At 53.5% G+C, this 14512-nt stretch overlaps 1 protein-coding gene across 4 annotated transcripts in view; it reads right to left on the bottom strand.

Annotated features, from left to right (window-relative positions):
- The window catches only part of FCHO1 (FCH and mu domain containing endocytic adaptor 1), a 228030-nt gene that overhangs the window by 53101 nt on the left and 160417 nt on the right, over positions 1-14512 (bottom strand). For all 4 annotated transcript variants that reach the window (XM_085639705.1, XM_085639708.1, XM_085639709.1 and 1 more), the window contains exons 22-23: positions 4230-4335; positions 3597-3708 (exon numbers count right to left, since the gene is read on the bottom strand). In XM_085639705.1, coding sequence (XP_085495831.1) covers positions 3597-3708; positions 4230-4335 — 218 coding nt within the window. The remainder of the gene's footprint in view (positions 1-3596; positions 3709-4229; positions 4336-14512) is intronic.

The raw sequence follows: 14512 nt of genomic DNA, 5'->3' as shown, positions 1-14512 counted from the left end.
CCGCTGTCCATTTCTCTTTTGTTTCCCCTCTCGTCTGCCTTGTTCCCCTGTGCCCCGCTGCCCATTTTCTCTTTCGTTTCCCCGCTCGTCTGCGTTGTTCCCCTTTGCCCCGCTGCCCATCTCTGCCTTCAGTGCTTTTCCGCCGCTGCATCCCCCGCGGCCCCGCCCCCTGCGCCCATTTGCTGCCCCCTGCCACTCGCCTCCTGCCACCCAGCTGCTCCTCCCTCCCACCTCCCCTTAAAATGGCGGGCGCTGTGCGGTCTCGCCGCTGGTGCGCCAAAGGCGCGCCGAAGGCAAGCCCGTCTGCGCCTGGACCGCGCCCAGCGCCAGAACCCCTGGCCCCCGCACCAGCCATGAAGACCGCCTCCGATATGACACCAGCACCCTCCTCGCTCTCAACCCAGGACGGACCCCCACCTGCTGCAGGGCCACCCCGAGGCGCACCCAAGGCCCTTTCGCCTGCCAGAACTGCAGCTTCTCCTGCATCAAAGACGCAGAACCACCCACCACGACAGAACACAACCAGCTCCGATGCATCCTGATCAACACCCGCTCCGCACACAAACACGCCGTCGAGCTCTGGGACCTACTCGACACCACAGCACCAGACGTCGCCTTCCTGACCGAGACCTGGATGAACGAGGCGTCCTCTCCAGACATCGCCATAGCCATCCCCGACGGATACAAGATCGCCCGCAGAGACTGCACCAACGGAGCCGGGGGAGGAATCACCATAGTCCACAAGAAGACCATCAGAGTCTCAACAAACACAGACGACACTCTCAGCACCGCCGAACACATGCACTTCCAGACCCACACGGACCCCAAGACCACCCTAAGAGGCACCCTCGTATACAGACCACCAGGACCCCGACCACAATTCTGCGACGCCATCGCCGACTTCATCAGCACGCACGCACTGACCTCCACCGACTACATCCTCCTCCGAGACCTGAACTTCCATCTGGAGAACAACGACGACAGCAACTCCTCCACCCTGATTGACAACCTCGCCAACCTTGGACTGGAACAGCTCATCACGTCGCCGACCCACATCGCCGGACACACGCTTGACGCCATCTTCTCCTCAAGCCGTTATGTCTCCGAACCCACCTGGACCGACCACCACTGCATCCACTTCACCTTTCGGAAACCCGTTGCACATCACTGCACCCTACAGATCCCCGGCCGCTGCTGGGGCAAAATCACCGAAGTACAACTACAGACAAACCTCGCACTCAACCCACCGACCAACCCCGCCAACCCTAATGATGGTGCACGCACCCTCAGACGATGGATGGAAGACTGCGCCAACACCTTAGCCCCGCTGAAAAAACAAACCCTCAGAGACACCAGCAAGAGAGCCAACTGGTTCACCCCGGAACTCCTAGCGTCAAAGCGCACCTGCCGGAAGCTAGAGAACATATGGCACAGCGAGAAGTCACCAGGAAGCCGTGCAGCCCACAAAGACACCATTCGCAACCACCACCACCTCATCAGGACCGCCAAGAGGACCTCCTTCAAAGACCACCTCGACAACAACGCACACAACAGCAAGGAGCTCTTCAATGTCGTGAAGGAACTCTCCAACCCCAGCTCCAACACCAACGACATCCCGCCGTCGCAAGCCCTGTGCGACTCCCTCGCCACCTTCTTCCACCGCAAGATCGCCGACATCCAAGATAGCGTCAACCCCCGGACGACCCTAACATGCCCCAACACGCCGGAACCAACACAACCCACCGACCACGACCCCCTGACAACCTGGGCCAACGTGAGCATCGAAGACACAATCAAGACCATGGGCACAATCCACTCCGGCTCGCCGTCGGACCCTTTTCCACACCACATCTTCAACAAAGCCGGCAGCTCCATCGCACCCCACCTGCGCAACATCATCAACCTCTCATTCGAGACCGCGACCTTCCCTGAAAGCTGGAAACACGCCGAGATCAACGCCCTACTGAAGAAACCCAAGGCGGACCGAGCGAACTCAAAAACTTCTGGCCCATCTCCCTGCTTCCGTTCCCAGCAAAGGTCATCGAGAAGATAGTCAACGTCCAGCTCACCCGCTACCTCGAAGACAACAGCATCCTGGACCCCTCCCAGTCAGGATTCCGCAGCAACCACAGCACCGAGACCGCCCTCATCGCCGCCACAGACGACATCAGTATCCTACTGGACAACGGCAAGACGGTGGCCCTCATCCTTCTGGACCCCTCGGCCGCCTTCGACACCGTCTGCCACCGCACACTACGCACACGACACAGGGATCCGAGACAAGGCCCTGGACTGGACCTCCTTCTTCTTCTCCAGCAGAACACAGAGAGTCCGCCTCCCCGTTCTGAAGCCTCCAAGACCATCTGCCGCATCCCGCAGGGATCCTCCCTCAGCCCGCCACTGTTCAATGTCTACATGGCGCCTCTCACACGCATCGCCCGACACCACGACCTCAACATAATCTCCTACGCTGACGACACGCAACTGAGCCTCTCCCTCACCAAGGACCCCCTCACCGCCAAATCCAACCTCCACCAGGGAATGACGGCCGTTGCCGACTGGATGGAGGATAGCCGCCTTAAGCTGAACACAGACAAGACGGAGATCCTCATCCTCGGGCCCAACCCCTCAGCATGGGACGACTCCTGGTGGCCCACGTCGCTGGGGACACCCCCCGCACCCACCAACCACACTCGCAACCTGGGAGTCATCCTCGACTCGAAACTCACCATGACCAAACAAGTCAACGCTGTCTCCTCCACCTGCTTCAACACCCTCCGTATGCTCCGCAAGATCTACAGATGGATTCCGACAGACACAAGGAAAACAGTCACCCAGGCCCTAGTCAGCAGCAGACTCGACTACGGAAACGCCCTCTACGCCGGAGCCCCGACCAAGCTCATTAACAGACTGCAAAGAATCCAGAATGCCTCCGCACGCCTGACCCCCATAGTCCCGTGCCGCGACCACATCACCCCCCACCTGAGGAACCTACACTGGCTCCCTGTCGACAAAAGAATCTCCTTCAAACTCCTGATCCACGCACACAAGATACTCCACAAGACTGGCCCAGCTTATCTCAACAGTTGACTCTCCTACGTACCCAACAGGAAACTCCACTCTGCAGACCTCTCCCTGGCTACCGTCCCATGCATCCGTAGAACCACAGCCGGAGGCAAATCCTTCTCCCACCACGCTGCCAAGACCTGGAACACCCTCCCCCACTTCCTACGACAAACTGAAGACCTTCTAGCCTTCAGGAGACAACTCAAGACCTGGCTGTTTGACCAGTAGCAACAGCACCCCCTTCTCCCCACCCTCAGCACCTTGAAACCCTTGCGGGTATGTAGTGCGCTTTACAAATTATTGATTGATTGATTGCTTCACATAAAAAGATATCCCTTATGGAGACATGCGGAGAGCCTTCAGAATACACCTGAATAGATCAGTTTAAACCCCGCCCCCCCAAAAAAAAAGTTATACCCACCAAAGGTCAAGCTCACCAACCCCACCAGGAAAGCAACACAACAAACAGAGAGAGGTGGGCACTTAACCAGCACCATGCAGACATCAAAAAAATAGTTGCTCACTCCTACCTTTCCAAGTCTTCTCCTTTGAAATAGGAATGGACGTACTCTGTGAAGGCAGCTGCCACTGGCAAAGTATCATGGGAACCAAGGACCACGGGGCTGGGCCCCCGGGAATGACCTGGCGGAGCACAACAGATCAGGTTTATTCAATGGAGAAATAGCACATCATTTGCACTGCAAGTACTGACACCTATGGGCCAAGTACAGAATGGCATTAAGGCACAGTTGAGACAGGTGCACTTTTTATTCTGTGCCAGCTGGTGGCGGTGCGGTAGAAGATATCAGAAGGACGGAAGGTCAGCAACAATACTTCTGCCTCTCACAATATGACAAAATCAATAAAAAGGGCACGGCTGAAAACTTTCTCCCAGACCAAAAGAATTCAACATTTTACACAGCCCCAATACCTAGGTTACCACCTTTTAAAGCAATTTAGAGCCACTAGGGATCCTGGGCAGACCAATTAAGACAGCAAGCGATCCAGTGCACACACTCTGACACACACACATGCTCAATAACTATCTTTAGAAACTCTGAATGGAATTATGCCATTTATAAAGCACTTTAATCGCCTGGCAGGGTTTTGAAAATGACACATTCAATCAGTAGGCAACAGGCTGCAGAAGCGCCAATACCTACCGAGACCCAGCTGGGGTGAAATGAAGAAGCCGCGATCACTGAGACAGCCGGAGGCCACCGACAGAGGACTAGGGGCTAGTGACGGCGAGGGAGTCAGAGAGCGAGACTGTAAAAAGAAGGAGAGGTCATATGAAGAGGTCTGCAGCGCTGAAAACATCAAGCACATCTTCGCTCCCTCCCAAATCACGTTTCAATCCAGCCCAATAGCCACCAAAACATTCAAAATTGATTGTATGAAAATATAATGTCTGAGGATCATTACTTTTTTATGAACCTTTCAGCAAGCAGGCCTTCACATGAAGATATCAATCCAAGTCTGATCGGTTTTTCAAACCGCTCTCCTTGTTATAAATTCACTGGACATGAGGCATCCCACACACTTTAGAGAAAGGCCACAAACACATAGGGTAGATACCTCTGAAATCATCTCTAATTCTGGGCTTTCCGGAAAGGGTAAAAGGTCAGTCAACAGAACAGTTCCAGGAACAACAGCAGACTTTCTCAAACTAAGAGGGCTCTCTCTTTGGTGAGGTCTGACAGGACCATAGCTTCTCTGCAAAGCCCTCCACCAAGAGACATAATACACTCAAATATCAAGACAGGGATGCTAAACTCTAAAAATTTGGAGAAAGTAAGTCCCCCACTTATAGGACATCATCCATATATTCACAGATGACATGAAAAAAATATAGAATTTAAGGAAATTCTTTGAGCGAGTGAAACAAAAACAGAGTGATGGATTTGAAATACAAATTACTATTTGTGGGTACATTAGTGCCCTCCATGGACCCATCCTACGCGTTTCAAACTGAACCTCCAGTCCTTGATCAGGTTCCCTTGAGGAAGGGCGGAATTTCACTTTGAAACGTGTTGGCTAGCTGCGTGTGCAGCATTTTTAAAGATGCTCCATGGCCTGAACTTTGTATAGCAGTTGAAGTTATAATAATGCGATCAATGTGGAAAACAGAAGACTAAGTTGATCTACTCGAGTGAAGGTCAGCTTGCCGAAAGGCTCACAGAGAAGTAGGGAGGTCCAAACAGTGAACCTTAGTTTGTCATGGGGATTCACGGTACCTTAGTGCCTGGGGCTACGAAGCCAGTTGCTTACCTGTAATAATTGTTTTACAGCTTGAAACGTCTCTTGATTCACATGCTGTGCATAATTCTGGCATCTAGCGGATGGGCACGGAAGTATAGGATTAAGAAAAGTTTTGCAACTCTTGGTAGGCAGATGCATAGGTGAAACGTGGATATAACATCAACTGCAAGCCCAAAAAGCCCCAATATAAGTGTCCCCAATGTAAGATTTTTTTTCTTTTCAGTGCTTCCTCCACTACCCTCCTTCATTGGAGTGGTGGGAGGGTCGCATGTGAATCTAGAAGAGTTTCAAGCTTCAAAACCAATATTACTTCCCTATGCTCTTCTGTTCCCTGCCCGCCTTCGGGTGGTGTACCGCTCCCGCACACACTTTTTCGACACTCCGGAGGTGTTTAAATGGACTGACGACACAGTGCGGGTGAGGGTCCACACGCCACCTGGGAGAGAATCGGACTCCTCATCAAGCGAGATGGCCCGGAGAGGTCCCCGGGGGCAGCTGAAGAGTAACAGACGGTCGCGGTGTCGCTCCCGGTCCTGGGGCACATCCTCTGGGGGAGGCTCGGTGCCAGGGCGCCAGTTATCGGCAGATTGATGATTGGGTCCACGAGGAGCTGCGTAGCACTACATTGCCTAACTGTTTAACGCTGGTCGGAGAGGACTATGATATGGGCTGGTTTTTCTCTGCCGGGCCCTTGCCGGCGGGGGACATGCCCAGGGGCTGTATGTTGGGGATCCATTGGCTGGAGCGGACTCCGGTCCCCCGTTGGGGATCCGGGTCCAGCCCCACCGCGACAGATGCTTCAATGTTCTTGAGGTATAGGGTGGGGGATTTGTTGGGGGGGGGGGTTGGTTTTGTTGTCCGATCGCACGGCTACTGCTAGGTCATTGCTCTTCTCCCTTGTACCGAAATGTCCCCGCAATTGCTATAGGTGCAGATGTCCGCCCAAATGGCTAGTACGCCCAGAGGAGAGCAGGTGACACCAGGCACTCTCCGTATTATTAGCTGGAACGTCCGTGGTGCCCTGGATAGAATTAAACGCGGGGCCCTGCTCCGCTACGCTAAGCGAGCCGGAGCCGATATACTTATGCTACAGGAAACACATCTCATGGGTACGAAGGCGCTCTGCCTTCAGCAATTTGGCTTTCAGCAGGTCTTGCACTCTGGTTTCGCAAGGGGTTCACGGGGGTGGCGATTCTGATACACAGCAGGGTTCCTTTTACTCATGATAGACAGTGGTCCGACATACAGGGGCGCTACTTATTCCTTCAGGGCAAGATTGGGGCAGACCCCCTGGTGCTGGGCTGTGTCTATGCACCTCCCCTCTGCAGTGGAATTTAGTGGAACGATTGATGACTCTATGGACAGACATGCCGGATATTTTATCGGTGGTCGGGGAGACTGGAAAGACGTCATGGAGCTGACCAGGGATCGGTGGCAGGCTGGGGGTGGACAGGAGGGGGGCCACACCACGAGATTGCACTCCTTGGTGACGGGGCTAGACTGGACTGATTTGTGGCGGCGCCTTAATGGCGATCACCGGGAGTTCACCTATGTATCTGCGGTGCATGACTCGTACTCCAGACTTGACTACCTCTTTGTCCCCAGGACGGCAGTTGGTAGAGTGGTGTCGGCGGAGATCCTGACCCGGGACCTCTCCGACCATTCCCCGATAGCTCTTACGCTTCAGACTGGGCAAGGACAACAGCCGTTTAGGTGGCACTTCTCAGTATGGCATCTGCAGAATGGCGAATACAGAGAAGATATGAGTGACGCCCTTGATCACTACTTAACAACTAATGCGGGTTCCGTCTCCGGTGCGGAGACCTTGTGGGAGGCTCTGAAGCCCACTCAGGGGGCAGATATTTCTTGGTGCGCGGCGGCACGTAGGAAACGTAGAGAGGGGTTAAGGCGGGCGGAACTGGAAATTGAAGCTCTTGAGCGCAGGAGCCGCGAAGCAGGAGGGGGCCAATTTCGGAGGCAATTATTGATGGCCCAGCAGAGCTATGCGGCCGAATTGATGGACGAAGCCCGTCAGGCCTGGCTAGCGACACGCAGCAGAGTGTATCAGTGGGGCGATAAGTCTGGCAAGATGCTGCATCGACTGTGCCAAGGAACCTTCCATTCCCAGGCCCTGCCAGGCATGACAGACCAGGCGGGAGAACCAAGTATGGACCCCCTAGCCATTCTGGAAAGTTTTGCAGAATATTATGTGCCCAAGGAATGCCTATCGCCTGCCGTTATAGACAAATTTATCACTGATCAACCGCCCAAAACAGTGTCAGATGAGGTGAGGGACCAGCTGGAGCTCCCATTGACAGTCGAAGAATTGGGTGCGGCATTGGGGGAACTTAACCCCGGAAAGGCGCCGGGACCCAATGGATTCCCCAGTGAATTCTTCCGGAGCTATTTTGTACAGTTGGCCCCTCATTTTCGCCCCGTAATAGAGGAGGCTCGACAGCGAGGTTTGCTCCCTCCTGATTGGAGACATGCAGAGGAGGTGTTCCATAAACCGGGCAGGCCACTGGAGAATCATGCTTCGTATCGTCCCATTTCTCTTTTAAATGTGGAGGCTAAGGTCTTGGCCAAGGCCTTGGCCAATCGCCTTCTGCCCCACATCTCCGCCCTGGTGTATCTGGACCTGGCTGGATTTATGCCCCAGAGGGCAACCAGGCACAATATTAGGCGAGCGCATGTGACGATAGCAGCTGCCCGGCGGTTGGGGGAACCAGCGGCACTTCTATTGGCCAACATGGACAGGGCGTTTGACTCGCTAAGCTGGGTTTATCTCTTTGCTCTGTTGAGACGACTTAACTTTGGACCACGCTTTCTCTCCTACTTCATGCTCCTATACACAGACCTGACGGCGTCGGTGCGGGTGGCTGGGGCAGCATCCTCTTCCTTCTCCATCGGACGGGGCACTAGGCAGAGCTGCCCCGTCCCCGCATTTGTTCGTGCTAGCCATGGAGCCTCTAGCTGCTTGGGTGCGTATAGATGCGCAGGTTCGGGGGTTTGAATGGGCCCCAGGCCTGTCTGACAGGATCGCATTGTATGCGGATGATGTCCTCTTCTTCCTTACGGCCATAGATAGGACGGGACCACGACTGCTGCGAATTATGCAGATCTTTGGGGAGACCTCAGGACTTTATATGAATCCCCGCAAATCGACAATATGGCTTCTGGGAGAGCAGACAGGCTTGGGCACGTGGATCCCCTCGGTTCAGCGGGCGATGGGAGGACTGAAATATCTAGGGGTGTTTGTAGGAAAGTGGATACCCCCAACTTTTTGCCTAGTGTCTAGCTGGTTTTTCGACTTAGTTGGCCTGAGATCCTGCCATTCAGGGTCTCAGGCTGTCTGCTCTCTCTTTAAAATGGACTCCATGTACCCTAGGTACATAACCAATTGGTAAGGATCACCTTATTGGACCCTGTACAGTGTACCCTAGGTACCCAGGGCATAGGTGTACCCTAGGCCTCCCAGGGGCTGCAGCATGTATTATGCCACCCCTGGTCTGGCCTTCCAATCAGACACAACTGGCTGATCACTCAGCTGGGGCAAGGTTGTGTAATCACCCCTTGCTTAGATATAGTATACCTATATCTACCATTAATATAGACACATGTGTACCTATCAGCCACTCCTATGGCAGGCCTTAACAATCCTGGAGGCAGAGTGCTTGGTAACATGTGAGATGGTGCTCTAGCATGAGCTGAGCCTGTCTGCAGCTTTCGGAACCATGTCCTTATAGCTGTTCTATGATATAGCCTACCATATACTCTTAAAGTGCCTTATAATCTTAAACGGTTATGGTAACTATGGTTTGGCTTTATCAAAACATGTTGTGTAAGGTGTCTAACACTTTGGAATAATACCCCCATACCATTTCTGGTGATGAGGATATTATTCCTCCCTTCTAGAGGGAGAGACATGTTAAAATCCTACTTTGCTGTTTAACTCTCACCAGAGCCTCAGCATCACAAAATGGATGCTGCTGCCACAGACACGAGTCTGACCTCCTGCTGCTGGGAGCCCTCCCAGCCAGGGAGGCCTGGACAATAGGTTTCCTGCTTGGGGAGGTGCTAGCACCTCCCCAGACAGACTTTAGTGTATTGTGGCAGAGAGGGCTGAAAGGAATGAGACATGCCTGGGGCACACAAGGTGCTCCATGCATAGTCCAGTTCAAACCGGTGCTGGGGCACTCCAGCCCCAGCTCTGGCGCGAAACTGGATAAAGGAAAGGGGGTGTAGCCACTCCCCTTCCTGGTCCCACCCATAGGAGGGACCTTGCAGGTAGCCCAGCCCACTAGCCCAGTATATTAGTAGCTAGTTGGGCCCTGCTAAATTATATTAACCTGAATCGGACACTCTTCACTGACTGCCTGTCAGCAACTTTCCTTCAGGCATCCATAGAAGTCCATGACGAAACCCGACGCAAGTTCACACTTATGCACCCGCAGCCCGTGGGCTAGGTAACTTGGGTACTTCGGTGCTCACAAGGGTATTGACTATCCTAGGGTCTAGTTTCCGAGTCTCGACTTTCTAGCTATACCAGAAGTGTCCTAAAACTGCTTATTTCTAACTGCTAGTGATTCTATCGACTTTTACGCATTACGCGTGAGTGTTTCCACTCTGTACCCGAATCCCGTGGGCCTCCCACTTCCTAACTGTTGGTAGTATAGTGTAGCCCCCGCGATGGCCTAGGCCTATCCTGTGTTCGTGACAGTGGTCCTTATACCACTTACTTAGTATATGGTTTGCGTGGCCCCTAGGGCCTAACTGTATTACTTACCTGTGTGACTTAATGTATGCTTAAATAAGACTGTGTTGTACTTACCTCGAATCTCATAAAGAGTGCTGAGGGTTTGACTAGAATAAATACATTCAATTTTTATATATATCTGTTGTGGTGTCCTTTCATTTGGTATTCAAGGGATTACATATGGTATAACAGCTGGCTTCACATGCCATTCAGAGTTTAGCCTAAGACTGCTCTTGTCCATGCTACCACTAGGATAGCTGGTCTATAAGGTTGACTTTACAACCAATCACCATAAGGGTTGTTTGGACTGATACAAGGTGTACACTAGAATTAGTGACATCATATATCAGGCCAACTTCTCACAGTGTTCTTGTCAGATGTCCCCGCGATCTCCTGGGAGCGAAATTTGGCTCCCGTATGGGCACGGACCCGGGAAGACATTAAGTCCTGGTCTTGTATGCCCCTATCACTGTATGGCAGGTTGGCCATCTTCAAAATGGTGGCGCTCCCCCGGCTCCTCTATCAGCTGCATAACAATCCACATCAGATCTAGCCTCGATGGTTCCGGCAGGTGAATGCAGCGCTTGGGCAGTTCTTATGGGAGGGGGGTAAAGTTCACGTAGCTCTGCGTACATGTTTCTTGTCAACATACTGCGGGGGGCTGGCATCCTCGGATGTCCTATCGTATTGCCAAGCTTCGCATCTATTGGTCCTTAACGAGTGGTGGTACGGTGATAGAGGAGATCCGGCATACGCTGTCGAGCAATGGCTTATGGGACACCATTCAGTACACACAATTTTATACTCGGCGCCCTTGAGGCGCTCTCTGCCGGCTGTTACGAGGGTGGCATTCCTGATTTGGAGACAGGCACTGCGATGGATGGGTTGGTGGAATACCTTGACTAGGGAGACCCCCCCTCTGGAACAATGGGCGACTACTTCAATTGGCGGTGTTGCAGGGGTTTCGGGGGTGGGACAATATAGGCATCTCAGTACTGGGGGATGTCATGAGGGGCCTGACACTCAAATCCTTCCAAGATCTTCAGGCCGAGATTCATATGCCACGGTCCCAGTTCTTTCGCTACCTTCAATTTCGGCATGCCCTATCCCCCGCCCTAGAGGGCTTAGAGTCCCTGCTGGAATTCAGTCCACTGGAAGCAAAGGTTTTCATGGGAGACTTGCCAGACCGGAAAATTTCCCGTATATACCAGTCCCTGGTTATACATTGCTCCTCTACACTGCAGAAGCTCCGGGGGGACTGGGAGGAGGACATGGGTTCATTGGAGAAGGAGGACTGGACGGAGGCCCTGGCTGCACCACGGTGTGCGGCTATAGCTATGCGACTCCGCCTTGCCCAGTCAAAGTACCTTCACAGGGTCTACTATACACAGGTCCGCTTGTGGAGGGCGGGGTTGATTGCCTCCCCCGAGTGTCTTCGCTGCGGGCGGGAGGAGGGCACATTCATTCACACGGTATGGCATTGTCTGTCCTTGGATCGTTTTTGGAGGAGGGTGTTTGACTGTCTATCTTAGTCCTGGGGTGGAGGCTCTCACGCACACCACAATTGGCCTTGCTGCATGTCATGGAGGGGATAGGCGGTAATATTTACAAGAGACACCTCATGCTGTTGGGTCTCACGCTGGCGAAGAGGGACATCGCCAGGGCATGGAAGGCACCTAGGGCCCCGTCCTTGTCGCATAGAAGAACGGGCTGGACTTTTGTATGGGGTTGAACAGCCTATCTTCATTGCCAGGGGATGCCCACGCAAGCACTATAAGATCTGGAGATGCTGGGCGGACTATCGAGGTCTGACATTAGAACCGGAAAGTTTTCTGCTTAGCAGTACCCCTGCGCGCCAGTAGGTGGCGCTGTGCGGCTCCGCGCCCGTCACTGGCGTCATGCATGCCGGGATGACGTCACGGAGGCTACTTAGGCGCCACCCATGCGCGCTGACGTCAGTTCTGTACACAACTTTTTGCACCGAAACGCAGAGTCATGTGAGAAACTGACATTTGGTGCATAAAACTAGGGCCCTAAAAGGGGATGACCTTAACCCTAGTAATCAGTTCGCAGAACGGGGAGGATGGGTGGGGCGGTAAGGAATCTATCACTAACTAATGTCTCTTACAGATATATCGTTACACAAGTAGTAATTTGTGCATCTGAAAGAGACACGTTAGTGATAGATTCCTTACCTTAGAATAGATACCCCAGCAATACTAACCCCGGTGGTGGGTCTGCAAACAAGATCACACCAGAAAGTCACGGAGCACAGAACGGCCAAAGAAGCCGTCTCTCCGGACTTGACAGTAGTGCTTGGTAAACGTGTGCAGCGAGGCCCACGTAGCTGCCTGACAAATATCCTGCAAGGGGACACCGCATCCCAAGGCAGCAGTGGCTGCAGTTGCCCTGGTCGAATGGGCACGCAGTCCCACAGGAGGCTCCTTCTTGGCCAAGGAGTAACATGCTTTGATGCACATAACGACCCACCAGGAGATGGTCCGTTTGTGCACCACCCGATCTCTTTTGGCACCCACGTAGCCAACAAAGAGCTGATCATCCACCCGGAACTGCTGTGTATGCTGCAGATAGAATGCGAGCCCACGTTTTGGGTCCAGACGGTGGAGCCGCTCCTCTTCCCTTGAAGGATGCGGAGGCGGAAAAAAGGTGGGCAAAGGGATGGTCTGCCTGATGTGGAAGGGCGTGACAACCTTTGGCAAGAAAGAAGGACGTGTCCTCAGAACCACCTTGTCCGGATGAACAGAAAGGAAAGCAGGTTAGGAAGAAAGAGCCTGGAGCTCACTCGCTCTCCTGGCAGAGGTGATAGCTACCAGGAAAGCCGTCTTGAGAGTAAGAAGACGTAAGGGACAGTTATGAAGGGGCTCAAAGGGAGCGCACATCAGAAGAGTCAAGACAAGATTCAAGTGCCACTGAGGCATTATGAAGGGCACAGGTGGGAACGTATGCATAATGCCCTTAAGAAAACGGTTAACAACCGGGGACTTAAAAAGAGAAGGCTGATCTGGAAGCCGTAGAAAGGCAGAGATGGCCAAAAGATAACCTTTAACAGTGCCCAGAGCAGAGCCCTGCTGGGCCAAAGAGAGAAGGAACAGAAGAACCTCAGAAAGAGGGGCAGAAAGGGGATCCACAGTCTTAGCTGTGCACCATGCCACAAATCTGTTCCACCTACAGGCGTACACCATTTTAGTGGAGGGACGCCTGGCGGCCAGGATGACATCACAGACTTCGGGAGGAAGATCGAAAGGTGTCTACTGTCGCCGCTCAATCTCCAAGCATGGAGGTGGAGGCTGGACAGGTTCGGGTGGAGGACCGTCCCCTGCTGCTGCGACAGAAGATCCTCCCGAAGAGGCAGACGGATCGGGGGATCGATGCTCGGGATACCATACTCTTCGAGCCCAGTCCGGAGCCACAAGAATAACTTGGGCCTGGTCGCACCTGATCTTCTTCAGCACTCTGGGCAGAAGTGGTATAGGCGGAAAGGCGTACAACAGACCGCAGCTCCACTCGAGATGAAACGCGTCTCCGAGCGAGTGCCGCCTTGAAAATTCCAACGTGCAGAACTGAGGACATTGCGCGTTCTCTTCGGTGGCGAATAGATCTAACCAAGGCTCTCCCCATCGTAGAAAGAGACCTTGCGCCACGTCCAAGTTCAGACGCCACTCGTGATCCACCATGCACCGGCTGCTGAGTTCGTCCGCCTTGGCGTTCAGAGAACCTGCCAGGTGCTGAACAACCAAGGTAATACCTTGATGTCCCAGCCACGTCCAGAGGCGCAGAGCCTCCTGACATAGGGTCCACGACCCCACCCCGCCCTGTTTGTTGCAATACCACATGGCGGTGGTGTTGTCTGTGAACACTTGCACTACACTTCCCCGGACAGAGGGAAGGAATGCCTTCAGTGCAAGCTGGATCGCCCGCAGCTCCAGAACATTGATATGGAGCCGGGACTCCGCCGGAGACCAGAGTCCTCTGATCTCCGCCTCCCCCATGTGGCCTCCCCAACCCAGAAGAGACGCATCCGTCACTACAGTGTGCTCCGGTAGGGGAAAGGAGAGGGATCTGCCATTGACCCAATCGCGATTCGTGAGCCACCACTGCAATTGCTGTGCAGTGCCCTCCGAGATCTGGACATGATCGGACAGGTTGCCCTGATGCTGCGCCCACTGGAAATTCAGGTCACACTGCAGAGCCCGCATATGCCATCTGGCATGCGGTACCAGAAGGATGCAGGAGGCCATCAGGCCCAGAAGCCGGAGGGTCATCCTGACTGAAGCCCAGAATAGGCTGAAAGAGCGGAACCAGAGCCTGAATATCCCGGACTCGCTGTTCGGGAGGATAAACTCGAAACAGGGTCGAATCCAGAACCGCTCCGAAGAAAGGGAGCTTCTGAGAGGGACTCAGGTGCAA

This window comes from Triturus cristatus, chromosome 12 (assembly GCF_964204655.1).
Source record: "Triturus cristatus chromosome 12, aTriCri1.1, whole genome shotgun sequence".
NCBI classification, from domain to species: Eukaryota; Metazoa; Chordata; class Amphibia; order Caudata; family Salamandridae; genus Triturus; species Triturus cristatus.
Note: the sequence above shows the minus strand (reverse complement) of the source record. Positions and strands in the feature narration are given on the sequence as shown.